The 24,075-nt window shown below is 34.8% G+C and overlaps 3 protein-coding genes across 3 annotated transcripts; 2 read left to right on the forward strand and 1 right to left on the reverse strand.

The window, feature by feature from the left end:
- The first annotated feature begins 8,399 nt into the window (after positions 1-8,399).
- On the forward strand, positions 8,400-12,694 carry LOC132040167 (protein POST-ILLUMINATION CHLOROPHYLL FLUORESCENCE INCREASE, chloroplastic). The gene is made up of 8 exons (XM_059430784.1): positions 8,400-8,560; positions 9,649-9,772; positions 10,237-10,321; positions 10,418-10,496; positions 10,951-11,064; positions 11,161-11,273; positions 11,892-12,002; positions 12,297-12,694. Exons 1-8 carry the CDS (start codon positions 8,470-8,472, stop codon positions 12,414-12,416), a joined length of 837 nt encoding a protein of 278 aa, XP_059286767.1. The 5' UTR covers positions 8,400-8,469; the 3' UTR covers positions 12,417-12,694.
- Positions 12,695-13,857: 1,163 nt separating this feature from the next.
- Positions 13,858-15,487, forward strand: LOC132040721 (protein TOO MANY MOUTHS). Its single transcript, XM_059431388.1, has one exon. It carries the CDS (start codon positions 13,922-13,924, stop codon positions 15,380-15,382), a length of 1,461 nt encoding a protein of 486 aa, XP_059287371.1. The 5' UTR covers positions 13,858-13,921; the 3' UTR covers positions 15,383-15,487.
- Positions 15,488-16,250: 763 nt separating this feature from the next.
- Positions 16,251-17,856, reverse strand: LOC132040189 (uncharacterized). The gene has a single exon (XM_059430811.1). It carries the CDS (start codon positions 17,424-17,426, stop codon positions 16,575-16,577), a length of 852 nt encoding a protein of 283 aa, XP_059286794.1. The 5' UTR covers positions 17,427-17,856; the 3' UTR covers positions 16,251-16,574.
- Positions 17,857-24,075: the final 6,219 nt, after the last annotated feature.

Consider the following 24,075-nt stretch of genomic DNA (forward strand, 5'->3'; position numbering starts at 1 on the left):
ACAATTTCCCTATCAATCTTTGATATGAGCATGCATCTAGTAACAATGGATCTTCTACTGTTTACCAGTCTGATTGCTAGTGTATTTATCATATTCTTTTGTTGTAAGTTTCACATTTGTATCCATAGGAGTAGTACTTGGTTTAGTTGCTCCAAGTCCAAGTCCTAAAATCAGTTCAAGTGAGTATTTCCTCTAATGCACTAGTATGCCTTCACTGGATCTTGCAAACTCCAATCCAAGGAAGTACTTTAAGTCACCTAGGTCCTTCATCTTGAATACTTGTTGTAAGGATTGTTTTGTTTCCTTAATAAGTTTCAAACTATCTCCTGTAGAAAGCATGTCATCCACATAGACTAGAATCATCAAAGTTCCTATTTCAGTTTTCTTCACAAACAAAGAATGGTCATATTAACTTTGTTTGAACTTGAGAACAAGTAGAGCTTCTTTCAATTTTGCATTCCATTGCCTGGGGGCCTGCTTTAATCTATATAGGGATTTATGAGTCTACATACAAGTTTAGATTCCCCCTGGCTCAAAAATCCCTGAGGCAGGTCCATATATATTTCAACATGAAGATCTCTTTTTAGAAATGCATTGTAAACATCCATTTGGTGGGTGTGCCATTGTTTAGATGCTGCCATGGCAAGGATAGTTCTGAGAGTAACCTGCATTGCGAGATACAGGCCCTGGGCAAAAGGGACGTTAGTACATTTGAATTGCACTGGTATGTATAGCAACTGAAAGAAAGAACTGTAAATACTAAAACTAAAACTGAACTGATAACTGAAATAAAAAAGTAAAGATATGAATACTCCCTGTTTTGAATAAGGAACCACCTATTTATCTGAGTAAATAATCTGCGGCCTCGGGCCGAATATATATGTGCACAAGCTGCGACCTCGGGCCATGTATACGTATACATAACTACGGCCTTAGGCCTAATAACACAGGTGTTCACCATTAAACAATTTACATAAAAGAACTGAGAATCATGTTGAAAGATACAACACTAACATACTGGGCAATGATTCGCTCAGACATATATTCATGAACTGATTATGAGAATTGAAGCTTTAACTATTTATAAACATACTAAGTAATCTAGACTGAGACTCATGGGTATCAAGCACAAGTCTATATTGATTACGTACTGAACTCACAACATTTGGAATGAAAGTCATGAATGAATTATGAAACTAGAGAATAGAAGTTCTGGAACTATTCAAGGAACTAAGCTTAACTATATTTCTGAGGCAATTAGCAACGTTGTAAACGAATGTGGTGTAGGAAAAATCATTAATATTTCCAAACGTATAGAGTTAGCCTCACATACCTTAACTTCCTACTTTCTGAGTGTAATACGACGTTTGTCAACCCTTTCAACTTTAATCTATAGCAATACAAGTCAAAGAGATTCTATATTAGAACTAATATTCATGCTTTGGTCATTTAAACATTTTATCAAATACTTGGTGGTCATAAAGCTCCACAATCTTTATTAATGGTGTTTCCTTCATCCAATTCCCATTCTATTACTTCTAGGTGATTCTACAATCTCAATTAGGTGTAATTAGCATCATTCTCTATCACCCATATGATTGCAACAATCTCAAGTCAACAATCCAAAACCCTAGCATAGTTCATATGATACTCTCTATCAAACCCATTTACTATTCTCCCAATAACCCATCAATTCACAACTATAAGTGATTAGAGTAGAAGTATTACCTTTTTGAAGTTCAATCCTCTTGAATTCGAGTTCTAGGGTCCTTTTGTCCAAAACCAAGTATCAATCGATTATCTATGGATTTGAAGGGTTTAATCATGTTAATAAGGTATTGGGGAATTGAAATCAACTTAGAATCATCACTAATACTCATCTTGAAGTGTTCTTGAGGCTTGGGATGAGTTCTATCTCCTTCTAAGTAGTTTTTTGTGTTTGGGGAAGTTGAGGAAATAAACCCCGACCTTAATTATATAGAAAAATACGTAATACGAAAAAATATGACACCTGCGCCACACTTGCGACGGTGCACAAGGCAAAAATTGGGTCCGAGCAGCTTCTTCTTGCGCCACCCTTGCGACGCAAGGGTTTCACTATGCTGTCTGGAGTAAAATGGGAATAACTATTCATATAGAGCTCTATTTAGGCTCCACAATATACCGTTGGAAAGGTATTTCAAATATCTACAACTTTTATGGTTTAAGGTTTCTCAAATTCTCAACGGATTTTCACGAAATTCGGCTGGAAGTCAGACGTATCGAAAACTTAGCCGATTCTATCGAATCTTAAGTGCCTTACAATTAGCCATCTTACGACGATCTCTATTTTTCCTGATCTTTATATAAATGGAAAGTTATTTCCACATACTATAACTTTCAGTCAGGAGCCTTTTCTATATTCTCAACTAATCAAGGGGCTACGCTTGCCCGAAGTAGGCCTGTTAACCATTTTCGCAGTATGTACAAACTTTCAAATTTTAACGCTAAAACTCTAACGATACGAGTGTAACCTTAGTTCTAAGATACGGGGTGTGACAATACCACTTACATCAGTTGAATTCAAGAATAGGAGATGATTGCGATCCATCGTAGGTGTAGTTGCTTGTGTTGTTTGTTGCTGAGAAGTGTTTGAAGTTCCTCCATTAACAAACATTACCACAAAGGAATACTTGAGCCATTTCCAGTTCCATCAGTGACAGGTGCCATTTCTTGACAGATTTAAAAAAAAAAACAAGAATCTGAACTTGAATAGATTCACAGATTAACTATCTTTGCGGAATTTGATAGAAGTCTTTTAGGATCGTATTATCAGAACTTTAAGATGCAAAGTTCTGTTGCTCTGATACCATGAACCAAACCAGATCAATACTCAAGATCTGTGTGAGAAGCAAGAAGAAGAAGAAGAAGAAGAAGAAGAAGAAGAAGAAGAAGAAGAAGAAGAAGAAGAAGAAGGAGGTCGAGATTGAAAGAAGAAGAAAATGATAACTGTTTTATTGATCATCAAAGTTATGAGTATACAAATGAGACTAATCAACTATATATGCACATAGAAAGTAGACTGATTAGTTATTTAACTAAGTATGTTGTTATTGAAGCTAACTAACTTAGAGGCTTCCTAACTAACTACTTTCCGGAAGTATGAATGGATTGTTTTGTCCATTAGTCCTAACTAACTATTTTAACAAAGTACTATACCTTAGTCTTTGATTAAGGTTTGGAGGTAAGGTTTTATGTCCCTCTCTTGTTGTACTTCTTTCTTCTGATTAGGTATATACAAGGTAAAGGTCTATGTCAAACCCCATAATCTAAAGAGTGCTAATCTTGGGTGGATGGATTAAATTAAAAAAAAAAAAAAAAAAAAAAAAAAAAAAAACTAAAACTACATTCTAATTTAATCCTTACGAAGAATTCAATAAGAGAACATTCAAGGTCAATGACCGAATGTCAATCCTGTCGAGTATTCATTTAAAGTAATGTTTGAGAATCTAGTTGGTTAATTACAAAGTTGATATTACTCCAGTGTTCATCTCTAATTAACCGTTTTCAATTCAAACTACTGAAATGCCTATGCTTCCATGGTCATCACAAATAATAAGAATGCAATTGCATCTTCGATATTTGACTAAGCAAGGCGAACTAGGTATATGTCTATCCTAGCCTATCACGTTAACTAGGTATATGCCTATACTAGTAGCTAATCCATGCGACACGAACCGTTGGGTTAAGAACTTGCTCTACCCAATCCCCGGTGCAATTCAGACCCCCTCTTTCGAGCGCATGATCTAGATCCGTAGATAGACCCTTTATGTTAGCTACTCACAGAGATAATTAGTGCAAGATTAAGTAAAAAAACTAATTCGCTACAAGAGTGTTTCCATTTCCCCAATCTCGTGAGGCTAGATTCGAGGCTCGTTCTCGACGTAATCGTTCTCCACGTGATTGTTTTGTCCAATATGCACGACTAAGGTTCTTCCGATGATAGAGTTGATGGGGATAGAATAGACTCATAGTTGGATGTTTAATTAACTTTATGGGTGTTTTAACTTACTTTTTGGATATTAAATGTTGTATTTGTGTATGTTTTATTTTTCATTTGATATTGCATAAATTTTGTTTGCTTTTGTTCCGTTTGATTGTACTATTGTATGTTGTTTTGTTGGATTGTGTAGTTTGGTTGGGATTTGTGAGTTTTAATTGGATTTTGGTGTTTTAGTGGAAATATCATATGATTTGTAGAGTTTGGGTTAGATTGTTGGTGTTGTATGTCTTTTCTTTTGTTTGGTGGGTGGCGTAGCTGAAAGACAGGCACTGTCTCCAGTTCCATTACAGTCAGGTCGGAGCTCTTATTCTACGCTATGAGCATTGTTTAGTTCAGAGGGTTCGCCTGCTGGGTAGTGGCTCATTAGGCGTCCTAGAACGATTTAGGTGTCAGATTTATATCATGATGACACCAACCAACATAACATCCAAATACCTCGAGTGTATTTGGACTGTTTATCCGCATGACAACAGTATATCATATAGCACCTACTTCTCTTCAATGGATACTACGATAGGACTTGAGCTCCATGAGCTTTAAGTAACTATAAATAGTTGTCACACCCCTTTTTCCAACCCCCGCGATAAACACACACGGGTTTTATATTATTAAAGGGTTTTTCCAATTGAAGTGATGTTTTGTAAAGAGATCATTTATTTTACAGAGTCGCCACTTGGAATTGAGTTTTGGTGCTCCAACTCACCTTATGAATCCTAATCAAAAGAAAATGACTCTTTTATTATTGGTCGGCGAAAACGAGGCCGGATGTAAGGGAATTCGGAGAAGAAGGTGTTAGGCATTCCCCGAGTCCCGTGGTTCTAGTACGGTTGCTTTATCGACTTATACTTAGCTCAAACTAATTTTGGATAAATTATGCTCCTGAGCCTTGGTTTGCTCGTACTTTTTATTGTTGAACTTTTATTAGTCTTAATCCGGATACGTAACCGCATTTTGAATTTTTTAAGCGTCTCAAAATAAGATGCATAACCGCATTCTTAATCGAAACATGATTAATTATTAAAACGAGTTTGGCCAAGGTGCTTAACCGCATCCACAGTTGTTTAAGCGTCTCGAAATAAGATGCGTAACCGCATTCTCAATCGAAACAAACATCTTGAAACGTGCCTAAAGCTCATCTAGTGTTAAAAGCGTGCCTAAAGCTTTGTCTCTAAAATTATTTGTCTCTAATCAAGACGCTTTATTTTATCATTTTTAGTCATTTTTCACTCTTTGACAACGGGTTTTGAATAACTTCGCAACCCATCTCGCCCCCTTACAATTGATTTTACTACTCTTTTCTTTTCCTTTGACAACGGAATTTGAAATAATTCGCACCCCATCTCGCTCATCTCACATTTAAATAATTAATCGGGCCTTCAATTTAGGCGTGCGCCCTAAAATTTTAGTACTCAGACGTATATACAAACATGGCAAAAGAATTATTCAATATAGGATAGCGACACAAAATGTGACCAAAGCTAGTCAAAATCCGTGTTTGCTCGGTTTCTTACTTAAACAAGTACTAACAAAACATAATCAAATTTACAGGTCACCAAACAAACAAAATCAAATGAAATGGAGTGACCAACTTGATATTACTAATAAACTTACTATGACTTACTAATTTAATAGCTACCAGTGACGTGAGATATATATTCTATGGAATAAAACATATAATATATCACACTTATGAAATCAAAGATGATGGACTAAGAAATAATCCATGTAGGAATCCTGGAAATAAAATAGTACTAATTAAATGGGCCAATAAGCAATGATTCGTTTTGACGTACTCTTAAATCATGGTCACAGTAAATAACTCAAATCTATGTAAATTGAGCAATTAAATTCCAGCTAAATAAGACATTTACCTTCAGCTATTTAGTCATCAACAAACATCAAAGACTACTCATAAAATTCATGGACAAAATCGCATCACCCAAAAATAAAATCACATCTCAGGTTTAACAGAGTAAAATGAATAGAGGTAAAGATTGGACCTTTATAAGCTGAAACTTTCTTCGATTAAATAGAGACCAAGGAAACTACATGCTAACGTACAAAAAATGAGTTGCTGCAACTTGAATTCGACGCCGACGGGAGCGTTGATTCGCGGACCTCGACCTCAACCGAAAATAAACCCAAACAAGATGAAGATTGTATGCTTGTGTGCTTGGTGTTTGATGGAGCTGCTGCTTTTCTTCTTAAAATTGAAGAAGATGAAGATTTTGTATGTATTCACTTAAGGCTGATTATGGTTATCATTATGTGTAATCTCTAGATTTTTGGGGAGGCTAATTTTAGGTGTAAGGTATCTATGATGATTAATGTGTATGATTTGGTAGAGAAAATGACTTTCTCAATATGTTTGGCTGTATGTTGTGTAGTGTCTGCAGCTGGTTATGTGTTTATGTGTAGGATATTTTGTGTCTAGGTTTAGCAAAAATGAAAAATGGTAGCCATCCTTCATGCAGCTGATTTGTGTTTTCGTAGAGTCCTCCATTAGGTTTCTATATTTAGCTATTTATAGTATGTCTAGATATAGGGTTTGGAATGTGTTTTCTTTATACCCTTTTCCCAAAATGTCCATGTGGATAGAAATATCTTAAAAAGGAAAAAAGGAATATTCTCTTCCCAAGTAGAATGTGCTTTTTGTGTGGATAGAGTGGAATTTTGCCAAGTGGCAATACACTATTTGTTTTATTTTTTGATTTAATTGATAGAAATGCTACTCCTAATTAAAAAAAAAAAAAAAAAGCAAGATTAAAAATACTCAGTTACTCGCTACTTATTTATTACAATCTTTAACTTAGAAATTAACTAAAATGGATAAAACATATTTTTTGGTAAATTTTCTCTCTTTTGTTGTAAATTAAAACAAAACTTATATTCTAAAAATGAGACACTTTTTTGCAGTTTTCAAATTCTCTAACAAAAACCTACTAAAAAGATAAATAAAAGATAAATATGTCAAAGATTAGACTAAAAAAGAAAATTAGTCAATAAGACAGTGAAAACGTCTCGGGAGGATCAAAAATCACGTGTCTAGTAACAATGACTTTATGGAGAAAAGGCGTAAATAGTAACCTCCTTATACGACTTTATGCTATTGTCTTTAAACTAAAGCTTTCTTGATTCATATCATTGTATTGAGGAATTATTGTACGATTGTGAATATGGAGATCTAGAGAAAATTATACTTCTCTGTCTCTACTTGTTTTTACTATTTTTTGTTTCAATTGTTTTGTACATTGTGAATCCTTTCTGTCTCTACTTGTTTTTACTATTTTTTGTTTCAATTATTTCATTATCCTTTACTGGATTTCATATATATATATATATGAATGGTATCCTAACCTATTACGAATCACCGTAGAGAATTTTTCCTCTACAATAATGCAATTCAATAGATGACACATAGGGTTTTAGATTTAACATGGATAAAGATGTAACTCGTCTAATCCTTTCCAGATTCGAGCAAGTTAGATTTGACATGTTCAGTCACAAATCATTTTTGAAGCAATCCAAGTTAGTCTATCTACATTTTTGGGTTAAAAGAACTTATCAATAATAGGGGAAAATGAAACTCTTGAAGGTTTGATTTTTTAGAAATAGGCATTATATAGGGGAAATAGCCTTTATCAGTCTTGTTTGGTATCTTAACCATTTTATTTTTTTGACAAAAACAAAAAAATCATAACAGATTTTTTGTCGAATTTTAAGTTATGAGATTGTTTATGAGAAGCTTTTGTGCTTATTATAGCTGAATGTGTACATTGATTCAGCTCATTTCAACTCCCATAAATATAATTCAATCCGCTCATTTGATACCCTTAAACACAATAGGTAAATAAGTACTCCAAACCACTTGGACACCACTAGACCAGGGGCGAAGTCACGTGGGTGCAAGAGGGTTAATTTCACTTTACATATAAGGTTAAAATTATCGTTTATGTATATATAGTAGATGTTGAATCTCCTTAGCTTCTTCTTGTGTTTAATTTATCATATTTTGAATTCTTTTAGCGAAAATTCTGGCCCACTACCGTACTAGACGGAGAAGTTTAATATCTTTATGGACACCACTAGATGCCAAAATATTATGAACCATCATTCTACTACAAAAGATATATAATTAGATTTTGTTTTTACATGTGAAGAAAAAAAAAATCTGAACATCTAAATCAAAGTCTTTAGTCGATAATTGAAATAGTAGTTGATTTTAAGATGAAGATTTTTTTAGAGTTGAAGATTCATGCTAAGTGTGAAAATGAAGTGGTTTGTCTGTTTCTGGGGGTAAGAGATATTTTTTTAAGTCCAAAAAAAGTTTGTATTTTGTGTGGTTGCTAATGTATACCTTAGAGCATATTATCCTTCTTTTATTTATTTGGAAGAGTTTCTAACTTTCTCATCCTACAGCTTCCAAAATGGCTGCAGCATCAACAAGTCCCTCCATATTATCTGCAACTCGTTCTGCTTCTAATAGTAATGCAGGTCCCTCTGTGTCAAAAATATATGGTACGCTACTTTCTTGCACTATCAAAACATTAGAATTAGCTACGAATTTCGTCGCTAATCTTTCGCTAAATTGCTTGTAGCTAACAGAATTTTTTGGTAATCTGTCGCTAAATGGGATTAGCGACGGATTTTGTTTTTTACCACTATTTTTCCTTATCTGATTATAGATGTCGCAGCTTGAACATTTTTCAACCATTAAAGAACTTTCTTGATCTGCGTATGCATATATTTGCTTTAATATCTTGCAATTTAGATGATTGTTTGAAGATGACTTTACCTGTTATTACAATCTTAAAAACCTAGGAGATTATCCATGTTGTTTCAATACTTTTGAGATGGCTCTCACTTAATTCGTTTAAAATTGCCCTACTGTGGAGATAAATTATTAGTCGTTGCTGTTTCATTAATACAATGTTGTCCAAGCAATCTTTTATTTAAAAGCGCGTTAGTATAGAGATCAGTGTAAAATTTAGATAAAAGTTTTAGAAATATCCTAATTCTGTTCAAAAGATAAATTCTTTTATATGGGAATGAAGTATAACCAAATACAGTATAATAGAGTACAGATGCTTCATGCAGTCAACCCAACTAATTAGGGATTGTGGCATAGTTAATTGATTCCCTGCTATAAGTTTGATTTGCATAATGACTTTAATCTAACTTGCAAATAACCAATAGAAACTCGGCCAATGAGAATTAGTCGGGGCTCAAAGCTAGTACAGGACACCCCGGGTAGGAAACCAACAGAAAAAAGAAAACTCAATTATGCTCTTTGAGCTTTTCATTTCCTTAAGCTGTGCTTGTGTCTTCTATACTACTTGTGTTAATTCCATTTCATTGGCATGATTTCCCCTCTTTTTTGGTCCGTATCTATGAAGTAATCTATTGTAGTTTGTCTTATTTCATTACTAAAAAAAACAGGAATTAGCGACAACGAAATTCTGTAGCTAAACAGCAGATACGTATCTAATCCTATTTAGCGACCGATTAGCAACAATGTTCATAGCTAATTTTCATTTTTTTTTTTTATGTGTGTGTGTGTGTGTAGTGTTTCATTTGTCTAATGTATCTGTATATCCAAAATGCAGCTACAAGTTTTATGGGTGGTCAATTGAGAAGATATTATCCAGCTACAAGGAAACTAGTAAGAATTAGTAGGGGGATAGTTGCTGCGGCAGTTGCAACTCCCCCTGCAGCAGAGGAAATCAAAGAGTAAGCTCACCTTTCTCTTGTCAATCTTCTGCCTTCTAATGCGATATACTGAATTTTGTTAGCATCAAATTGTAGGAATTAAATATGCTGAAAGCGTAAAGAAATTTTACAGTACCAGTGTATTTAAACTTATTATAGCAAGTTACATGTTCAATATTTCGGGTTACTAATCCAACTTCTATAAATTGTGAGCATACAGAAGTTAAATTCCAAAATACATGAGCCGCAAAGGTTTATTCCCAAGTATAGTTCAGTTTTTCCATATCCTAATTTAAGGAAAACCAATTTCTCTGTAAGTTCTTGTATGAATGGCAAGTTAGCATCTTTTACTATCCATGTATACGTGATATGGAACTATGGAATAACAATCGTCAATGTTCATGTTACACATTAGTCTTTTACTATCCATGTATACATGATATGCAACTATGGAAGTTTAACAATCGTCAACGTTCATGTTACAGATACACACTTCCTACATGGGCTAAATTTGACCTCGGAAAATCACCAGTATATTGGAAAACAATGAATGGTCTTCCCCCAACAGCAGTATGTCTTACATTTCCGAAAAAATGAATAGATCTTTTTTTCATATATAATGGCTTTGAATGCCATTTAATCTAGGTCCGATATCTTTTTTGACAGGGCGAGAGACTGAAGCTTTTTTACAATCCAGCTGCAAACAATATGGTTCCTAATGAAGAATTTGGAATTGCTTTTAATGGTAAGTTCTTGTCGATTAGGATTTTCCAATTCACATAATTACTCAGATTATGAAGCTAAGAGAGATTCTTTCATTTTGGCCCGTCACCCAAAATTAATTACGGACACTAGCCAAAATATACAAAACTTATACACTAATTATGTATATTTATGTATATTATATGTATGTTTTGAGTATATAATATGTATATTATCTGTATATTTATACTTAATATACATAACTTATACATTTGCTGGCTATTATTCTTTTGAAAAGTCCAAAAATGTAATTATCCCTAATACATTCCTAAGTAAATGCTTTTCTCCAGACAAATCCAACAGGTTTCTTCCTTCTTTTCATTCATGTTTGCAATATTTCTTCATTCTGCTACACTCTCAACTCTTAATTAGAACATGTAAGATAAAATTTGATCACCTCTATTCCGAAATGCTGAATTCTTGAGCCTCAAATTCAGGAGGTTTCAACCAACCTATCATGTGTGGTGGTGAGCCTAGGGTAATGCTCCAGAAAATCAGAGGAAAAGCTGATCTTCCGATTTATACAATTCAGATATGTATTCCCAAGCATGGTGAGTTTTTGACTTTTAGTTAGGAAATTTCTCCTAGTTGTAGCAGAAGAATAAATCGTTGCCTCCTATTTTTAAAATTTTATTTATCTTTTTCAGCTCTTAGTTTGATCTTCTCGTTCACAAATGGAACGGAATGGGATGGTCCCTATAGACTACAATTTCAAGTCCCCAAGGCTTGGAGAAATAAACCGACTGAATTCTTCACTGAGGTAGCAAACATTCAATTCTAGTCTTTTAGTTAGCTAGATTGATAATCAATGACTCTTTTGTCACTTTTATTAAAAGAGGAATATATGAATCATGGTCATTAGCTAAATCTGGTACTTGTCTTATGAACTAGTAGTGGTCTCTTCATGTGACAGTGATTGCCTAAAGCTTGTTGCTTGAATTGTGCTGCGTGCGCAATGAGTTGCAAATTTTGGTATGGGCTTGTCGCCATTAACTCTTATGTTTGAAAAAATAAAGGAAAAAGAAGAAAAGATATGAACAAGGTGGTCCTTACTAGTTCACAAGGTATTCCTTGTTACCGCCATGCTAGTTGGATCAGAGCCTAAGCTAGTGATTCTTTGTGACTATTGGACTTTCACCATCGAGGGTGCAGCATTTGGGCTGCATCACCTTGTTGTACGATGCTTGTATTGCTCCATTTGCTAATAAAAATAATTCTCATTTTATAGCTTCTCTTGAAGAGTGATACGACATCATGTTAGAGGGACTAAAGTCAAACTTCTCTGTAACATGAAAGATTGGTTCCATAGGAAATATGATTGTTATTTGTTAAAGAGGTTGACTGTTGTAGAGAGGTCTGATTGTATTTTGTTATGCAGGGTCTTGCACAGGAGCTGAGCCAGGAGGGTGCCTGTGACAGGGCAATTTTCCCTGACACGAATATCTTGATCACAAGATGTGCTATGGTTGGTAACTTGAATGTGGACGGAGTAAGTAAAAAACGTCTTTTCTCTTTCTTTCTATTTCAAAAAAATTGTCCTTTATTTGGAAGTTGAGAGTTTCATTTCAAAGCTAGTATTTGATTAGAGGCAGAGGCGTGCGAGGGTGTCCAATTGAACCCCCCTTTATCGGAAAGTTCCCAAAGTAAATAGGGGGAAAATGATTTTTTTGCACATATATAAGTTGTTGAATCCTCTTGACATAAGTTTTTTTTTTTTTTTTTTAATCCCTTTATTTGAATTGCTGACTTTGCTACTGATTAATGGGATACAATGCTAATGCAGGGTGATCGTTGCAATCTTGATCTAGTACCTGGATGCACTGATCCAAGCTCGATCTACTTCAATCCATTAGCTAATGTTGATGATGGATCTTGTCCACCATACTCAGATTCTGAGGATTAACTTTCAGTACATATGACTGATGCTTATAGTTTAGTGTTATCGATGGAAGTCTTTCACACTTTTGTAGATTCGATTTCCACTATTTCCCTTCGTGTTTCCCTTGTGTGATAGAAAATGTCTAGACTTCCTAAAAAGGAACACTTGCGTACATATGAATCCCCAACCCTATACTGTGGATACTTTAAGTATCCAGTTATGGTGTTTGTGCTGGTTGGTTGTATAGAACTTTGATACTTACCTTTTCGCATGCAGAAAACAAGAAGCTCATGTTAGATTTATCCTTCTCTTGTACTCTGTTTGATGTTCCATGTCAGAGTATCCGTTGAGTCCAAACGAGGATTTTGACTTAAATTATGAGCATATCACCTAAAAATTTAAGAATAATAGACCTAGTTCAAAGTGAAAGCAATGAGTTCAACTCAACAGTGTCATAATCTTCCCATCAGCACATGAAAAAGGAAAAAAAAATAGAATTCGCATTGTGGACAGCAGTTGAAATTTTAGCTGAACTAAAGCAAAATTGGAAAAAAGAGACCCTTGATTAGAAGAGAAGATTTCAAGACCAGGAGATACGAATGTAGAGAGGAACTCTCTGAAGACACAATTAAGTGGATATCCAAAACTTTTTCTATTTCACTCTGTCTTGAATGCTTCTTAACATAACATGTGTGCCAACATACTTGAAACTAGGCGTATTTTATGTTCAATATATGTTCTAAAGATTAATACAAGGATGCTTAAAAGATTACACTTCAAAAGTATAAGGCATATTTTATGCAAATTGTATTAGGCACTAAAGAATAAAAAGTGCAAAAGAGGGAAGAAATACGGTAAAAATTTAGGCACATTCGGTGTTTATGCCAAGTCAATAGATCAACACATGATAATTTGCTTGTACATAAAGCTAATAGATTTAATCATGGTTAACTAACATGTATTTTCACCTTATTAAATCACTTAACTATAATTAGAAGGTTTGATTTAATCACACGATGCGGATAAATATTTTTTTTAAAAAGAAACACTGCCTTGGGGCTTTGGAACTTTGAATGGTAGTAGTAATTTTTTTCTTCCTCTGTTTAGGAAGAAAATTGGAGGCGATTTATGTAATTATGTTGAGACATGATACTAATTCAGATTTTCAATATAATAGCTCCTTTTTCTTAAAAAACATTGTTTTCGATGTACTTGATAAGTTGAGATTTCGATATGGACCCCAAGCCTACTTCTATGTGGGCCTAGACTTGGCTGACGTTGAAGCAGGCTCAAACCCCGTGACAGTGATAAATGCTCATTAAAACACAACTCTGCATTTACTTCATCTCCTCCTCATACTCGTGAATCCATAATTATCCAACTTAAACTTATGCACCCACCTATTTTCATTCACTTATCACACTCCCCAACCTAGTGATTTCCATAAATATCCTGTCACTTATAAAGTCCCCTACAAATCCAGGCATCATAACAAGCTTGTCACTTAAAACTCTTTTTCTTCCAATAACATGGCCCTTTTTCTCTCTATACAAACAACTTTACTACTAGCTCTTTTTTCCTTTCCTCTAGGCTGGTCATTCACCGTAATAATGTCGGATTCTGGTGCGCCTTCTGCTCTAGTTGACGCCCCGCAAACCGGCTTCTCTATGAATAATAACCATGCACAAACCGATCCCCATGAACAAGAAGCAGTTTACGACATTATGAGGGCCACGGGGAACGACTGGGCCACCGATATCCCTGACGTTTGTCGGGGACGATGGCACGGGATCGAGTGCATGCCCGACAACGACAACGTGTACCATGTTGTCTCACTTTCCTTCGGAGCATTGTCTGATGATACGGCATTTCCTACATGTGACTCGACTCATTCGTTCATTTCACCTTCCATTACAAAACTCCCACACCTTCGGACTTTATTCTTCTATCGTTGCTTCAGTAATAATCCTCAGCCCATTCCACCATTTCTAGCCCAATTAGGGCCCACTTTGCAAACACTAGTTTTAAGAGAAAATGGTTTCACAGGGCCCATTCCTAATGAGTTTGGTAACTTAACCAGTTTGAGAGTCCTCGATTTTCACAAAAACAATCTTAACGGTACAATACCGGCTTCTCTGGGCCGTATCACCGGTTTGAGGTCTTTAGATTTGAGTGACAACAAACTAACCGGTTCAATTCCGAGTTTAACTTTTTCTCAGTTAAATGTCCTGGACCTTAACCAAAATCACCTTATGGGTTCAATTCCATCCACACTCGCGAGCTTTCGTTCGCTTATAAAGCTAGATGTGAGTCGCAATCGCCTCACCGGTCCAATACCCAAGTCCATCGACAACTTAAATGAACTCATCCTTATGGATTTGAGCTACAACAGTCTAACAGGCCCATTCCCAATGTCACTCAAGAAATTGCATTTTCTCCAAGCCTTAGTTCTGAATGGAAATTCAATGGACTCGGCTACTCTACCTGATAACACGTTTGATCATGGTTTTAAGGACTTGATGATTTTAGGGCTATCCAATATGAACCTTCAAGGCCCGATACCGAATTCACTAGGCCGGTTGCCTAAAATTCGAGTTCTCCATCTCGATGGGAACAAATTGAACGGCTCAATCCCATCGAGTTTTGGTAATTTAACTAGCATAAGTGAGATAAGGCTAAACAATAACATGTTAAGTGGTCCTATCCCATTTAAGAGAGACATGGTATGGAAAATGAGAAGGAAAATGAAGCTTTCTAATAATGAAGGACTTTGTTATAATAAGGAAAATGGTCTTGGAGATGATTTAGAGACATTGTTGGATTCAGGGATTGGACATTGTGGAGACACTAAAACAGAGACAACAAAAACTGTGCTACACGTTTCAACCCTCAATAGAGGAAGTGTTGTAAGATCAAATAGCAACAAATTATCATCTCTTGGAAGCTTGCTTTGGTCAGCTTTAGTTTTCTTTGCCGTCTGTTTATTGTGAGTTAATGTTTAGAGATTTTAGTACAGTTTTTTTGTTTCCTTTTTGTTTTAAAATGTAACAAAGCATGATATTAAATACGGGGAATGTTACTACTTTCATTCTTCATACCTTTCTGGGAACAATCTGAATGATTTGTACATTATTAATTGTCCAAGTCTCAGAATTTAATCGTAGATACTTTCTAGAAATTCCATCTCATATTTCACACTTTTACTGGTAAAATCTACAGTAATCTACGGTATAACTAAATTTGGTCAACGTTATACTGAGATATAACTAACAAACACAAAATGAGGTTAGTAATTGCTACAGGGAAGAAACATATAAGTACAAGTTATCCAAGAAGCAAACATCTGGAGGATACGCTAATATTTCCATGTCAATTATAATCATGTTAGCGATGCCGTCCTACTGCCAGTAAGCCACATATCGCAAATGTTTGATAAATACATGACAGAGATAATGTGCAAGCATCAAATCATGTGTCACGGTTCGTCCTCGTCTACGTTCAAATCATTTGAAGTATTAATCCTAAATGAGACAGGAGAACAAGCAAGTTCAACTCTCATCTGTTCAAGAGTTCCTGATTGAAATCCATTATACATCCAAACACTTAAATTGAGTAACATTAACGTAATAGAATAGAAAGGAACAAGGTGTAGCTGGGTTGCAAAATCTTCAGATAACCGAGTTTGATTAAGATCAAGTCTATCAGTCAAAAGACATGAGCATGCACATAGATTACTATAGGCTATTTATTCATGTTAACATCTAGTTTATGTGGCACTTCTGGACGCACAGCGAGGTGCGGCATCTTTTAAAAGGCATGTCACTTGTCTCACACAAGAGTACCCTTTAGCTCAAAAATGTAACAAAGCAAGTAAATTTTCATATTTTCGAAGGCAATACCACTTGTTTTACAAATGAGTGGATGCAATGCTACACTTGCACCAGGATACTTCTTTAGAACTAAATTACAATGCAAGTAAGTTTTCCCAAAGGATAATCTACTTAATACCAAGAAAACTAATAAATATGAAATAGATTTGTGCCAAAGAGTAAACTAAAAAGGGCATGTGAATAAAAGAAAGGCATTGAGTTTCAGAAACAAAGTTCCTAAATCTTCCGGTCATTAGCCAGTATACCATAGTAGCAAAAGCTTAAATAAAGGGGCAATAACTGACGGGAAAACTCAGTTGTGCGCGTCTGAAGAAGCTGCATGATCCTCAGTATTAAGCCAAGATGGCGGTGGCCAGAATATATCTGCACACTCAAGGAAGGATGACAATGAACCAAGTTTACCATCTTGTAAAGTAAAGATACCCGTGTGATGACCATGTAATCCTCTATATCTAAGTTTCAGTTCCTCGCTAAGACCACCAGATGATTTGCTACCAAGGTCATTCTTGTCAATCTTGCCATCACTGCTGCTAAGTTTTACACCACCATCAATAGAAATTGGACCATAATCATCATCATCATCTCTAAAACTGTAACCACCACAGTAAAAATCATCTTCAAAGTCGTCATCATAGTACTTCCACGGTAACTCCCCTAGGATGTCCACAATTATATCTCCATTCTCATAGTAAATGCAGTTTCCTCTGCACTGATCACCAAAATCTAATGAAGAAACAGAGAAACAACAGTCATCACCCGCGAAGAAAATTCGATCATCCAATGTATGCACCGCAATCCACTCATGTTGTTCTTCATCAAGCCGATGTATTTTAATTTCCATGGGATTGTCCCAAGAAGGGCCAGAACCGCGCAACTCCCTCTTATCATCAGTATCCAAAAACAGGTCCACCAGAAATAACTGCCCACCTGATTCCACCGGTCGTTTCTTCGTACCCCACTCGTTAAATAAGCTGGAAGATACCTTGTTAGAATCATACTTTATGGTGAAAGATACATTGGTCTTGTTAAACGAGGAATCATACTTTATGGTCTCTCCATATCGATCGACAGCATAAAAGTTCCCCTTATACACAATGATATCGTCAATCTTGAGACTGTCATCTTTCAAGGGGTCTTTCAACATAGTCCACTTCTCATCCCCGGACTTTAAACAAAATAACTCACCCCGAATAATACCAATTCCCAATAGATAAAATTGATTGGTTTGATCATTCCAAATAAGCAAGATTTTACTAAAAAGATGACCTACGTCATATTCACGGCCCTAAGACTTTAAGACCCATTGCACATGGTAGGATTTACAAACTAGAGAAACGCAAAAGTCTAGTAAATTCAGTTTCTTCTTCATATTATCAGGCAAAACCTCGATAAGTCTGTCGGTTACGGGATTCAAAATCCGTAAATTTCCATCTAGTGTTTTACAACCTTCGCCAATCAGCCTGTATGAGGAGACGGGGAAGGACTGGTTCCTCTGGCGATGATTTGGAAAAGATAAACGGTGCTTTCAAGTAAATAAAACTCAGAGTTTTTATTATAATTGTGGATTACGTCGGGGACAGTAAGGGTGTCAAGTGGGCTGGGCCAGCCCGAACCAGGCCCGGTAAAACCCGGCCCACTGCCGGCTTGGACCGGACCATGGAGGTGTACTTTGTGGGCCGGACAGGTGGACAGCCCACCCGGCCGGTGGCACAGGTGATGGCCCGTGAAAGGAAAGCTTGGCCCGCGAATAAAAATTTAAAAAAAAAAAAAAAAAGATAAGTGTTTATTACTAATAATAAGTATTTTAAAAACATTGTATCACGATAAATTTAGAGTCTCTTTTTCACGGACACTTTAGTTTTCTTTAAAATTGTATTTTAAAGCTAGACAATCTTGTTTTACTCGACAAATATACCTTTGATACATTTTCGGTATATAGTATATATTAGATTGTGATAGTACTTATCTCGTACTGATACCTTTGATAAATCATTCGGTTCAATTTCATATCTTTTCACAGGTCTCGCAACTGCAGACTCCAGACCAATAGGCTAATACCATGGACTTGTGGAGATATATGTCCTGATGTTGACATTTAACATATTCTCGTTTACTCGCTCAAAATGCATTCACACCACACTTGAAGTTGATCTTGAACTCGAGGGAGAAGGTGGAGGTGAAGTAATGTACACTAGTTGAATAACAAATTTAGATAAAGAGAGAATTGTGTGAAAATGAAGAAGAATGGAAGGGTATTTATAGTTTGAAAAAATGACCAAAGTGAAGTTATTCATATATTTAAGGGTTCAAATAAAATTAGCAACAACTAGTTTTTTAAATTTACAACGGCTACCTTTTTGAATTTGATGATGACTAAACTTTTTTTTAATTAGCAATTTTATCATTAGATGTAAATGTTAATTTTATTATTATTAGTAAATGTAAATGTCTATTTTTGTATTAGAACTTTAAAAAAAAAAAAAAAAAAAAGCCTGTACCTTGCCGCCTAACTATGTCCGACTGCCCGGATGTTGGGAGTGTAGCCTATCAGGGGTGGGGACCGGGCCGGAACCCCCTACTCTCCAAGCCGGCCCCCTAACTTACGGCCACCTGCCCCGCGACCGGCCCCTGTGGCCCACGTTTAAATGGCCGGCCCGGCCGTCCGGCCCGAGACACCGCCAAGGGACGAACGGTTTATAAGAGGCAAAGAAGGAAAGTTTTCGATATTAGGAGGAAGTGATGAACGCCACAAACTGCACACTACACGAATGCGAAGGGCGTCAATATGGGTGTCAAGGCATTTACTGATTCTTTCCACAAGTTCTCCTGGAAGATCGTACCAAGGAACCATGATAAAACCTAGCAAAGTTTTTTCCAATCACTGTTGTCCAACGGTGATGGGAAAACCCTTTTCTTTATAAAAAAAAAAAAAACTATAAGCCCAATGTTAAATTTGCTATAAAATAATAAAGCAAGAAAAGAATATTGTAGGGAAAGAATTCTTTATTTCTCTAAAAGAGAGGAGAATTCTTTATTTCTCTTGAGTGATGTCTTTACAACGAAGGATAACCTCTATATTTATAGGGAAAAACTGACTTGATCCCAAAGTCACTAACCCTAATTTTTCTCCTAAAGATAGACATCCACAATAATAAATAATATTTATAACACTCCCCGCTTGGATGTCTATTTGATATATAATGTGTCTCGTTAAAACCTTACTAGAAAAAACCAGTGAAAAAAATTCTAGTGAAGGAAAATGCGTACATTTCTAATAGTACACCATTTGGTTGCCTCGTCAAAAAATTTTACAAGGGAAAACCCGGTGGGACAAAAACCTTGAAAGAGAAAAAGAGTACAACACGTATTAACTACTTGATGAGAACTTCAATCCAAAAACTTGAATCTTCACATCTCAATCTTGTGCACCATCTTCTCGAAAGTTGCGGTTGGTAGAGACTTGGTGAATAAATCAATCATATTATCGCTTGAGCAAATCTCTTGCACGTTGATGTCACCATTCTTTTGGAGCTCGTGTGTGAAGAACAACTTTGGTGAAATATGTCTTGTCCTTTTATGAATCCTCACTTTAATTGGGCTATGTATGCTGCTACATCTTCAGTCTTTAAATAGAGTTGTATTGTTGTAATCACTCCAAGTGCATTCCTGACTTACTTTATAAACACATGTTATCTTTATATGATTTGATTGTCTTGTAGAACAACATCGTATGACTATAATCCCTCAATGTCATAACAAAATATATAAATGCATCAATTGCATACAGATATGGCACTTCAGGACCACAGAATTTTGCAAGTTTCTCACTTCAACTTCTTTCAACAGATAATATACTGCTTTTCAGAACTCTTCAAGAGTTTTAATAATATTCAAGTCATCAACTTCCACCAACAATATGACAGATTTTGATTTCCACAAAAACGTAAGGATAACTCGATTTATTTGTCCCCTTAGTCAGTGAATATTCATTAAAGTGATAAAATCGCGTTCACCTTGCTTAACTTAATTTCATACAAGAATTATGAACAAATTTCTACAACTTGTATATGCTTTGGGCATTTAAAATTCTTCAGGAATTTTCATCTAATTTTATCAAGTAATTCATATAGGCTGTGACAACATCTATTTCTATTTAAATGATGTAACATCTTCTGGTGTCTGGACAACATGTCCAATAAGCTTTAAGCTTACCAAGATGCGTCATATCACTTGATAATAATTTCTACGTTAGCATGCTTTATAGACATAGAATTCAGATCCTCACAATCTTTTACAATATTGCACTATATTGTACCAAAGATATCGTCGACGATATATCATTTGTATCGGTTCGCAATGTGACATAATTATTGAGATCCCATCACTTTCATTATTTTAGGTACCTAAACCTCTCATGCGGTTTCATGAAGTGTTACGTTGTAGGCTCTTCAAGAGTAACTGCCTCCTTAGTATAATCATTTTGATCATTTGCTCCTCTCCCTTTTCAAGAATTATTTCATTTGAAACCGATTGATCTACCATGCTTAGGCATGTTGTAGACTTTGTCCTTCAGGGACATTAATTTTAAAGGAGCATTTTGCAGCTGAAATATGATATTTGTTTTGGGTCAGCAAATGCTTCTAGCATTTGACTTGAATTACCTTTGAATGAGTGATCAATACTAATGATGTTCATAGCATAATTTGTAGCTACTTATTCTCACCCCCTTATGTTAGAAAAACTAACATATATCCCATGTTCTTTGGGGGAATCCATCTTTGTGCATCAAGGTAGATTAATTAATCATATACCACACATAAAAACTGTTAGATGGAAATATCTTGTTCGTAACCACAACCAATTGTGAGGGGAGAATTTATCATAATTTACTAGACTGAAGCATACAAGTGATATGGTATACAATACATCATATCTCAGACCATCATATGAAGCTTTGTTCTCATAAGCAATGGTTTAGCTATTTATCGGAGACATTCAACGTCAAACCAACTTTGATATAAATCAACATTAACAAGATGAATTATCTTGATTACATAATTTGAAAATTGTGCTCTCAACTCAATTATTTTGAGCAAGTAACTTTGCATATGTCAAACTTCAGGTTGATAATAAATTCACATGTGACTATCTTATCAATGCATCTATTTAAGACATCACGTAATAGGTGAACGGGCTCATATTCACCTTTTATATTTTTTCAGAATTTAGGAAATTCAATATTCAACTTATCATGAGAACAAGAAATAAAATTAAATTCTTGAAGAATTTTCTAGCTCTTCAATATATGTCAAATACTCCAATCTGCACATCATATTTGAAGCGGGATGGCCAAACCACTCATGCCGATTAATAAAATTATTTATACTAATAAACTTCAAGTTTACCATGCCATGTGTTATTTGTTTTAGTAAACTTCTGGTTTACTATGACATGAATTATTTTTTGTACCAATAAACTTCTGGTTTACTGTGACATATGATTTCATCATGCTTATATTTGTGTAGTATAATTTGGAGGATAAAGAGGGTAACCTTTCACAGACATATTTCTTACCCACTATGATTTTGAAGATACTTAATCCTCCAATCATTTATATCTTCAATGATAGCCATTTACTTTAGTAAACTTCGGGTTTACTACAACTTGTGTTTCGATCATCACACCTTCGTATAGTACAATATAGAATGAATGACATAATAGCATATAAGCTCTTCAGGAGCATGACATAATAGCATATAAGCTCTTCAGGAGCCTTTAAATATTCTCCATACCATAATCACATATTGTTTGGACAGTACTAGTGCCATGATCTTGTAGATAAATAGTTAGCTCTTCTGGAGTCCTTAATTGATTTGGTACTATCAAATATTACCCTGACGTCGCTGTTGTCATGACAAAAAAAATTTGCAACCACATGAATATTATAAAAAAATTCTTAAATTAATAAATGACGAAGTAAATATTAAGTTATACAATCTTTAATACATCTAATTTATATGGTAAATATCTCCCTTAGGGAGAACACCCATTAACATCCAAATATTTTGTATCAAAGAGGTAATCACATAATTATTTCTTTCTTCATGAAATTTTTGTGTGAATTGTTATTTTCTTCTGGAAAATCAATAAGTAAACATAACATATTAATGTGGTTATAATAGAAAGTATTCTACAAAATTTGTATCCTTTTTCCTTTGAATGATACATAATAAAATTATCCAACATGATTTGATGTACGACAGGTAAGTGCAGCAATGACCTTCATACCACAAAATTAACATTTATATCCTTTGTTAATTTATCTCTTCAGGAGGTGCATTGCGACATTTCGTCATTCACTTCGGGGAATAAAACTTGGCCATTAGATGAGCTTTATACATAATTTTCAATAGCTCATTATTTCTCTCAACCATAAGAAAACACCGCTTCAATATCTTCTCAAACCTTTTCTGCTTGTCAAAAGTCATACCAATACTTCTAGACTACCAAAAATACATTTACAACCATTCCTTAATAGTACATCCTAACAGTTCAAGAAAATTGCAGTAAACTAAATGTAAACATTTCCCTCATTATTTTGCCACCTTAAATAACTAAAACTAAAACTTGCAGAAAAATAAGAAAACTCTTTACATGCATTATAAAGTCACAATACATTTTGGGGAGAAAATATCATTATTTTACTAAGTAAATTTCAAAGTTGAACTTTTTCAAGAATAAAGTTCAAAGCCTTACTACTTCGGGAGTAAAGTTCAAAATCTAAACACTTCAGGAATATTTTTTAAATTTTTAATAGGACAGGAGTAAATTTTAAACTTTTACCACTTCTGGAGTAAATAGTAAATTTCTACTACTTCAAGAGTAAAGTTCAATGGTTTACCACTTGGAAAGTAAATCAAAGTTCTACTAACACGGGAGTAAATTTAAGGGTTCTACTACTTGTGGAGTAAATTTCAAAGTTTGAATACTTCAAAAGTAGATTTTAGATTTACTACTTCAGGAGTAAACTTCAATTTTACTACTTCAGGAGTAAATTTCAAAGTTTACTACTTCAACAGTAAAGTTTAATGTTTAATACTTCAGGAGTAAATTTCAGACTTACTACTTCAAGAGTAAATTTCAAAGTATTATAACTTTGAGAGTAAATTTCGAATGTACTACTTCAGGAGTAAATTTCAAGTTTACCTCTTCAGGAGTAAATTTTAATTATTTTTTTCTTACTGCTTCAGGAGTAATGCATAGAATATTTAAAATATTTCTTTTAAATTATTCTACCTCTTCTAGAGGTGAGTCGTGATAACTCCATATCCAAATGCACGTTCGTATTTATGAACTTTACTAAGCATTGTCACATTCACTTCAGGGAATAGATATGTATTTGTAACGTCTAGCAAAAGTTCTCATTCTTCATATATGAAACATAATCATCTGAACGTGTCTTAACCATATCAATTTATGATAGCTTAAAACTTCTTTTAAGATATTGCTACTTCAGGAGCAAATCGAGTCATGCGTATAATGTAGAGAATTTTTTTCTCTAACATATCTTCAATTATGTAATCACAACAAGCCTTCCGTAATATCTAATGGTTTAAAAAGGATGGGCACAAACAATAGCTTTATCCAGAAACCCTTTATGCAACTCATGTAACGAAAAATATTAATGTCCTTGACGTGTAGTAACACAAGCAACAATATCTACCAAACTGATCTGACGTATATAGCAATAGATATACGAGACAGAAAACTACGTACCTTTGGGTCAGCAAATA

The sequence above is a fragment of the Lycium ferocissimum genome, chromosome 12 (assembly GCF_029784015.1).
Source record: "Lycium ferocissimum isolate CSIRO_LF1 chromosome 12, AGI_CSIRO_Lferr_CH_V1, whole genome shotgun sequence".
Lineage (NCBI taxonomy): Eukaryota > Viridiplantae > Streptophyta > Magnoliopsida > Solanales > Solanaceae > Lycium > Lycium ferocissimum.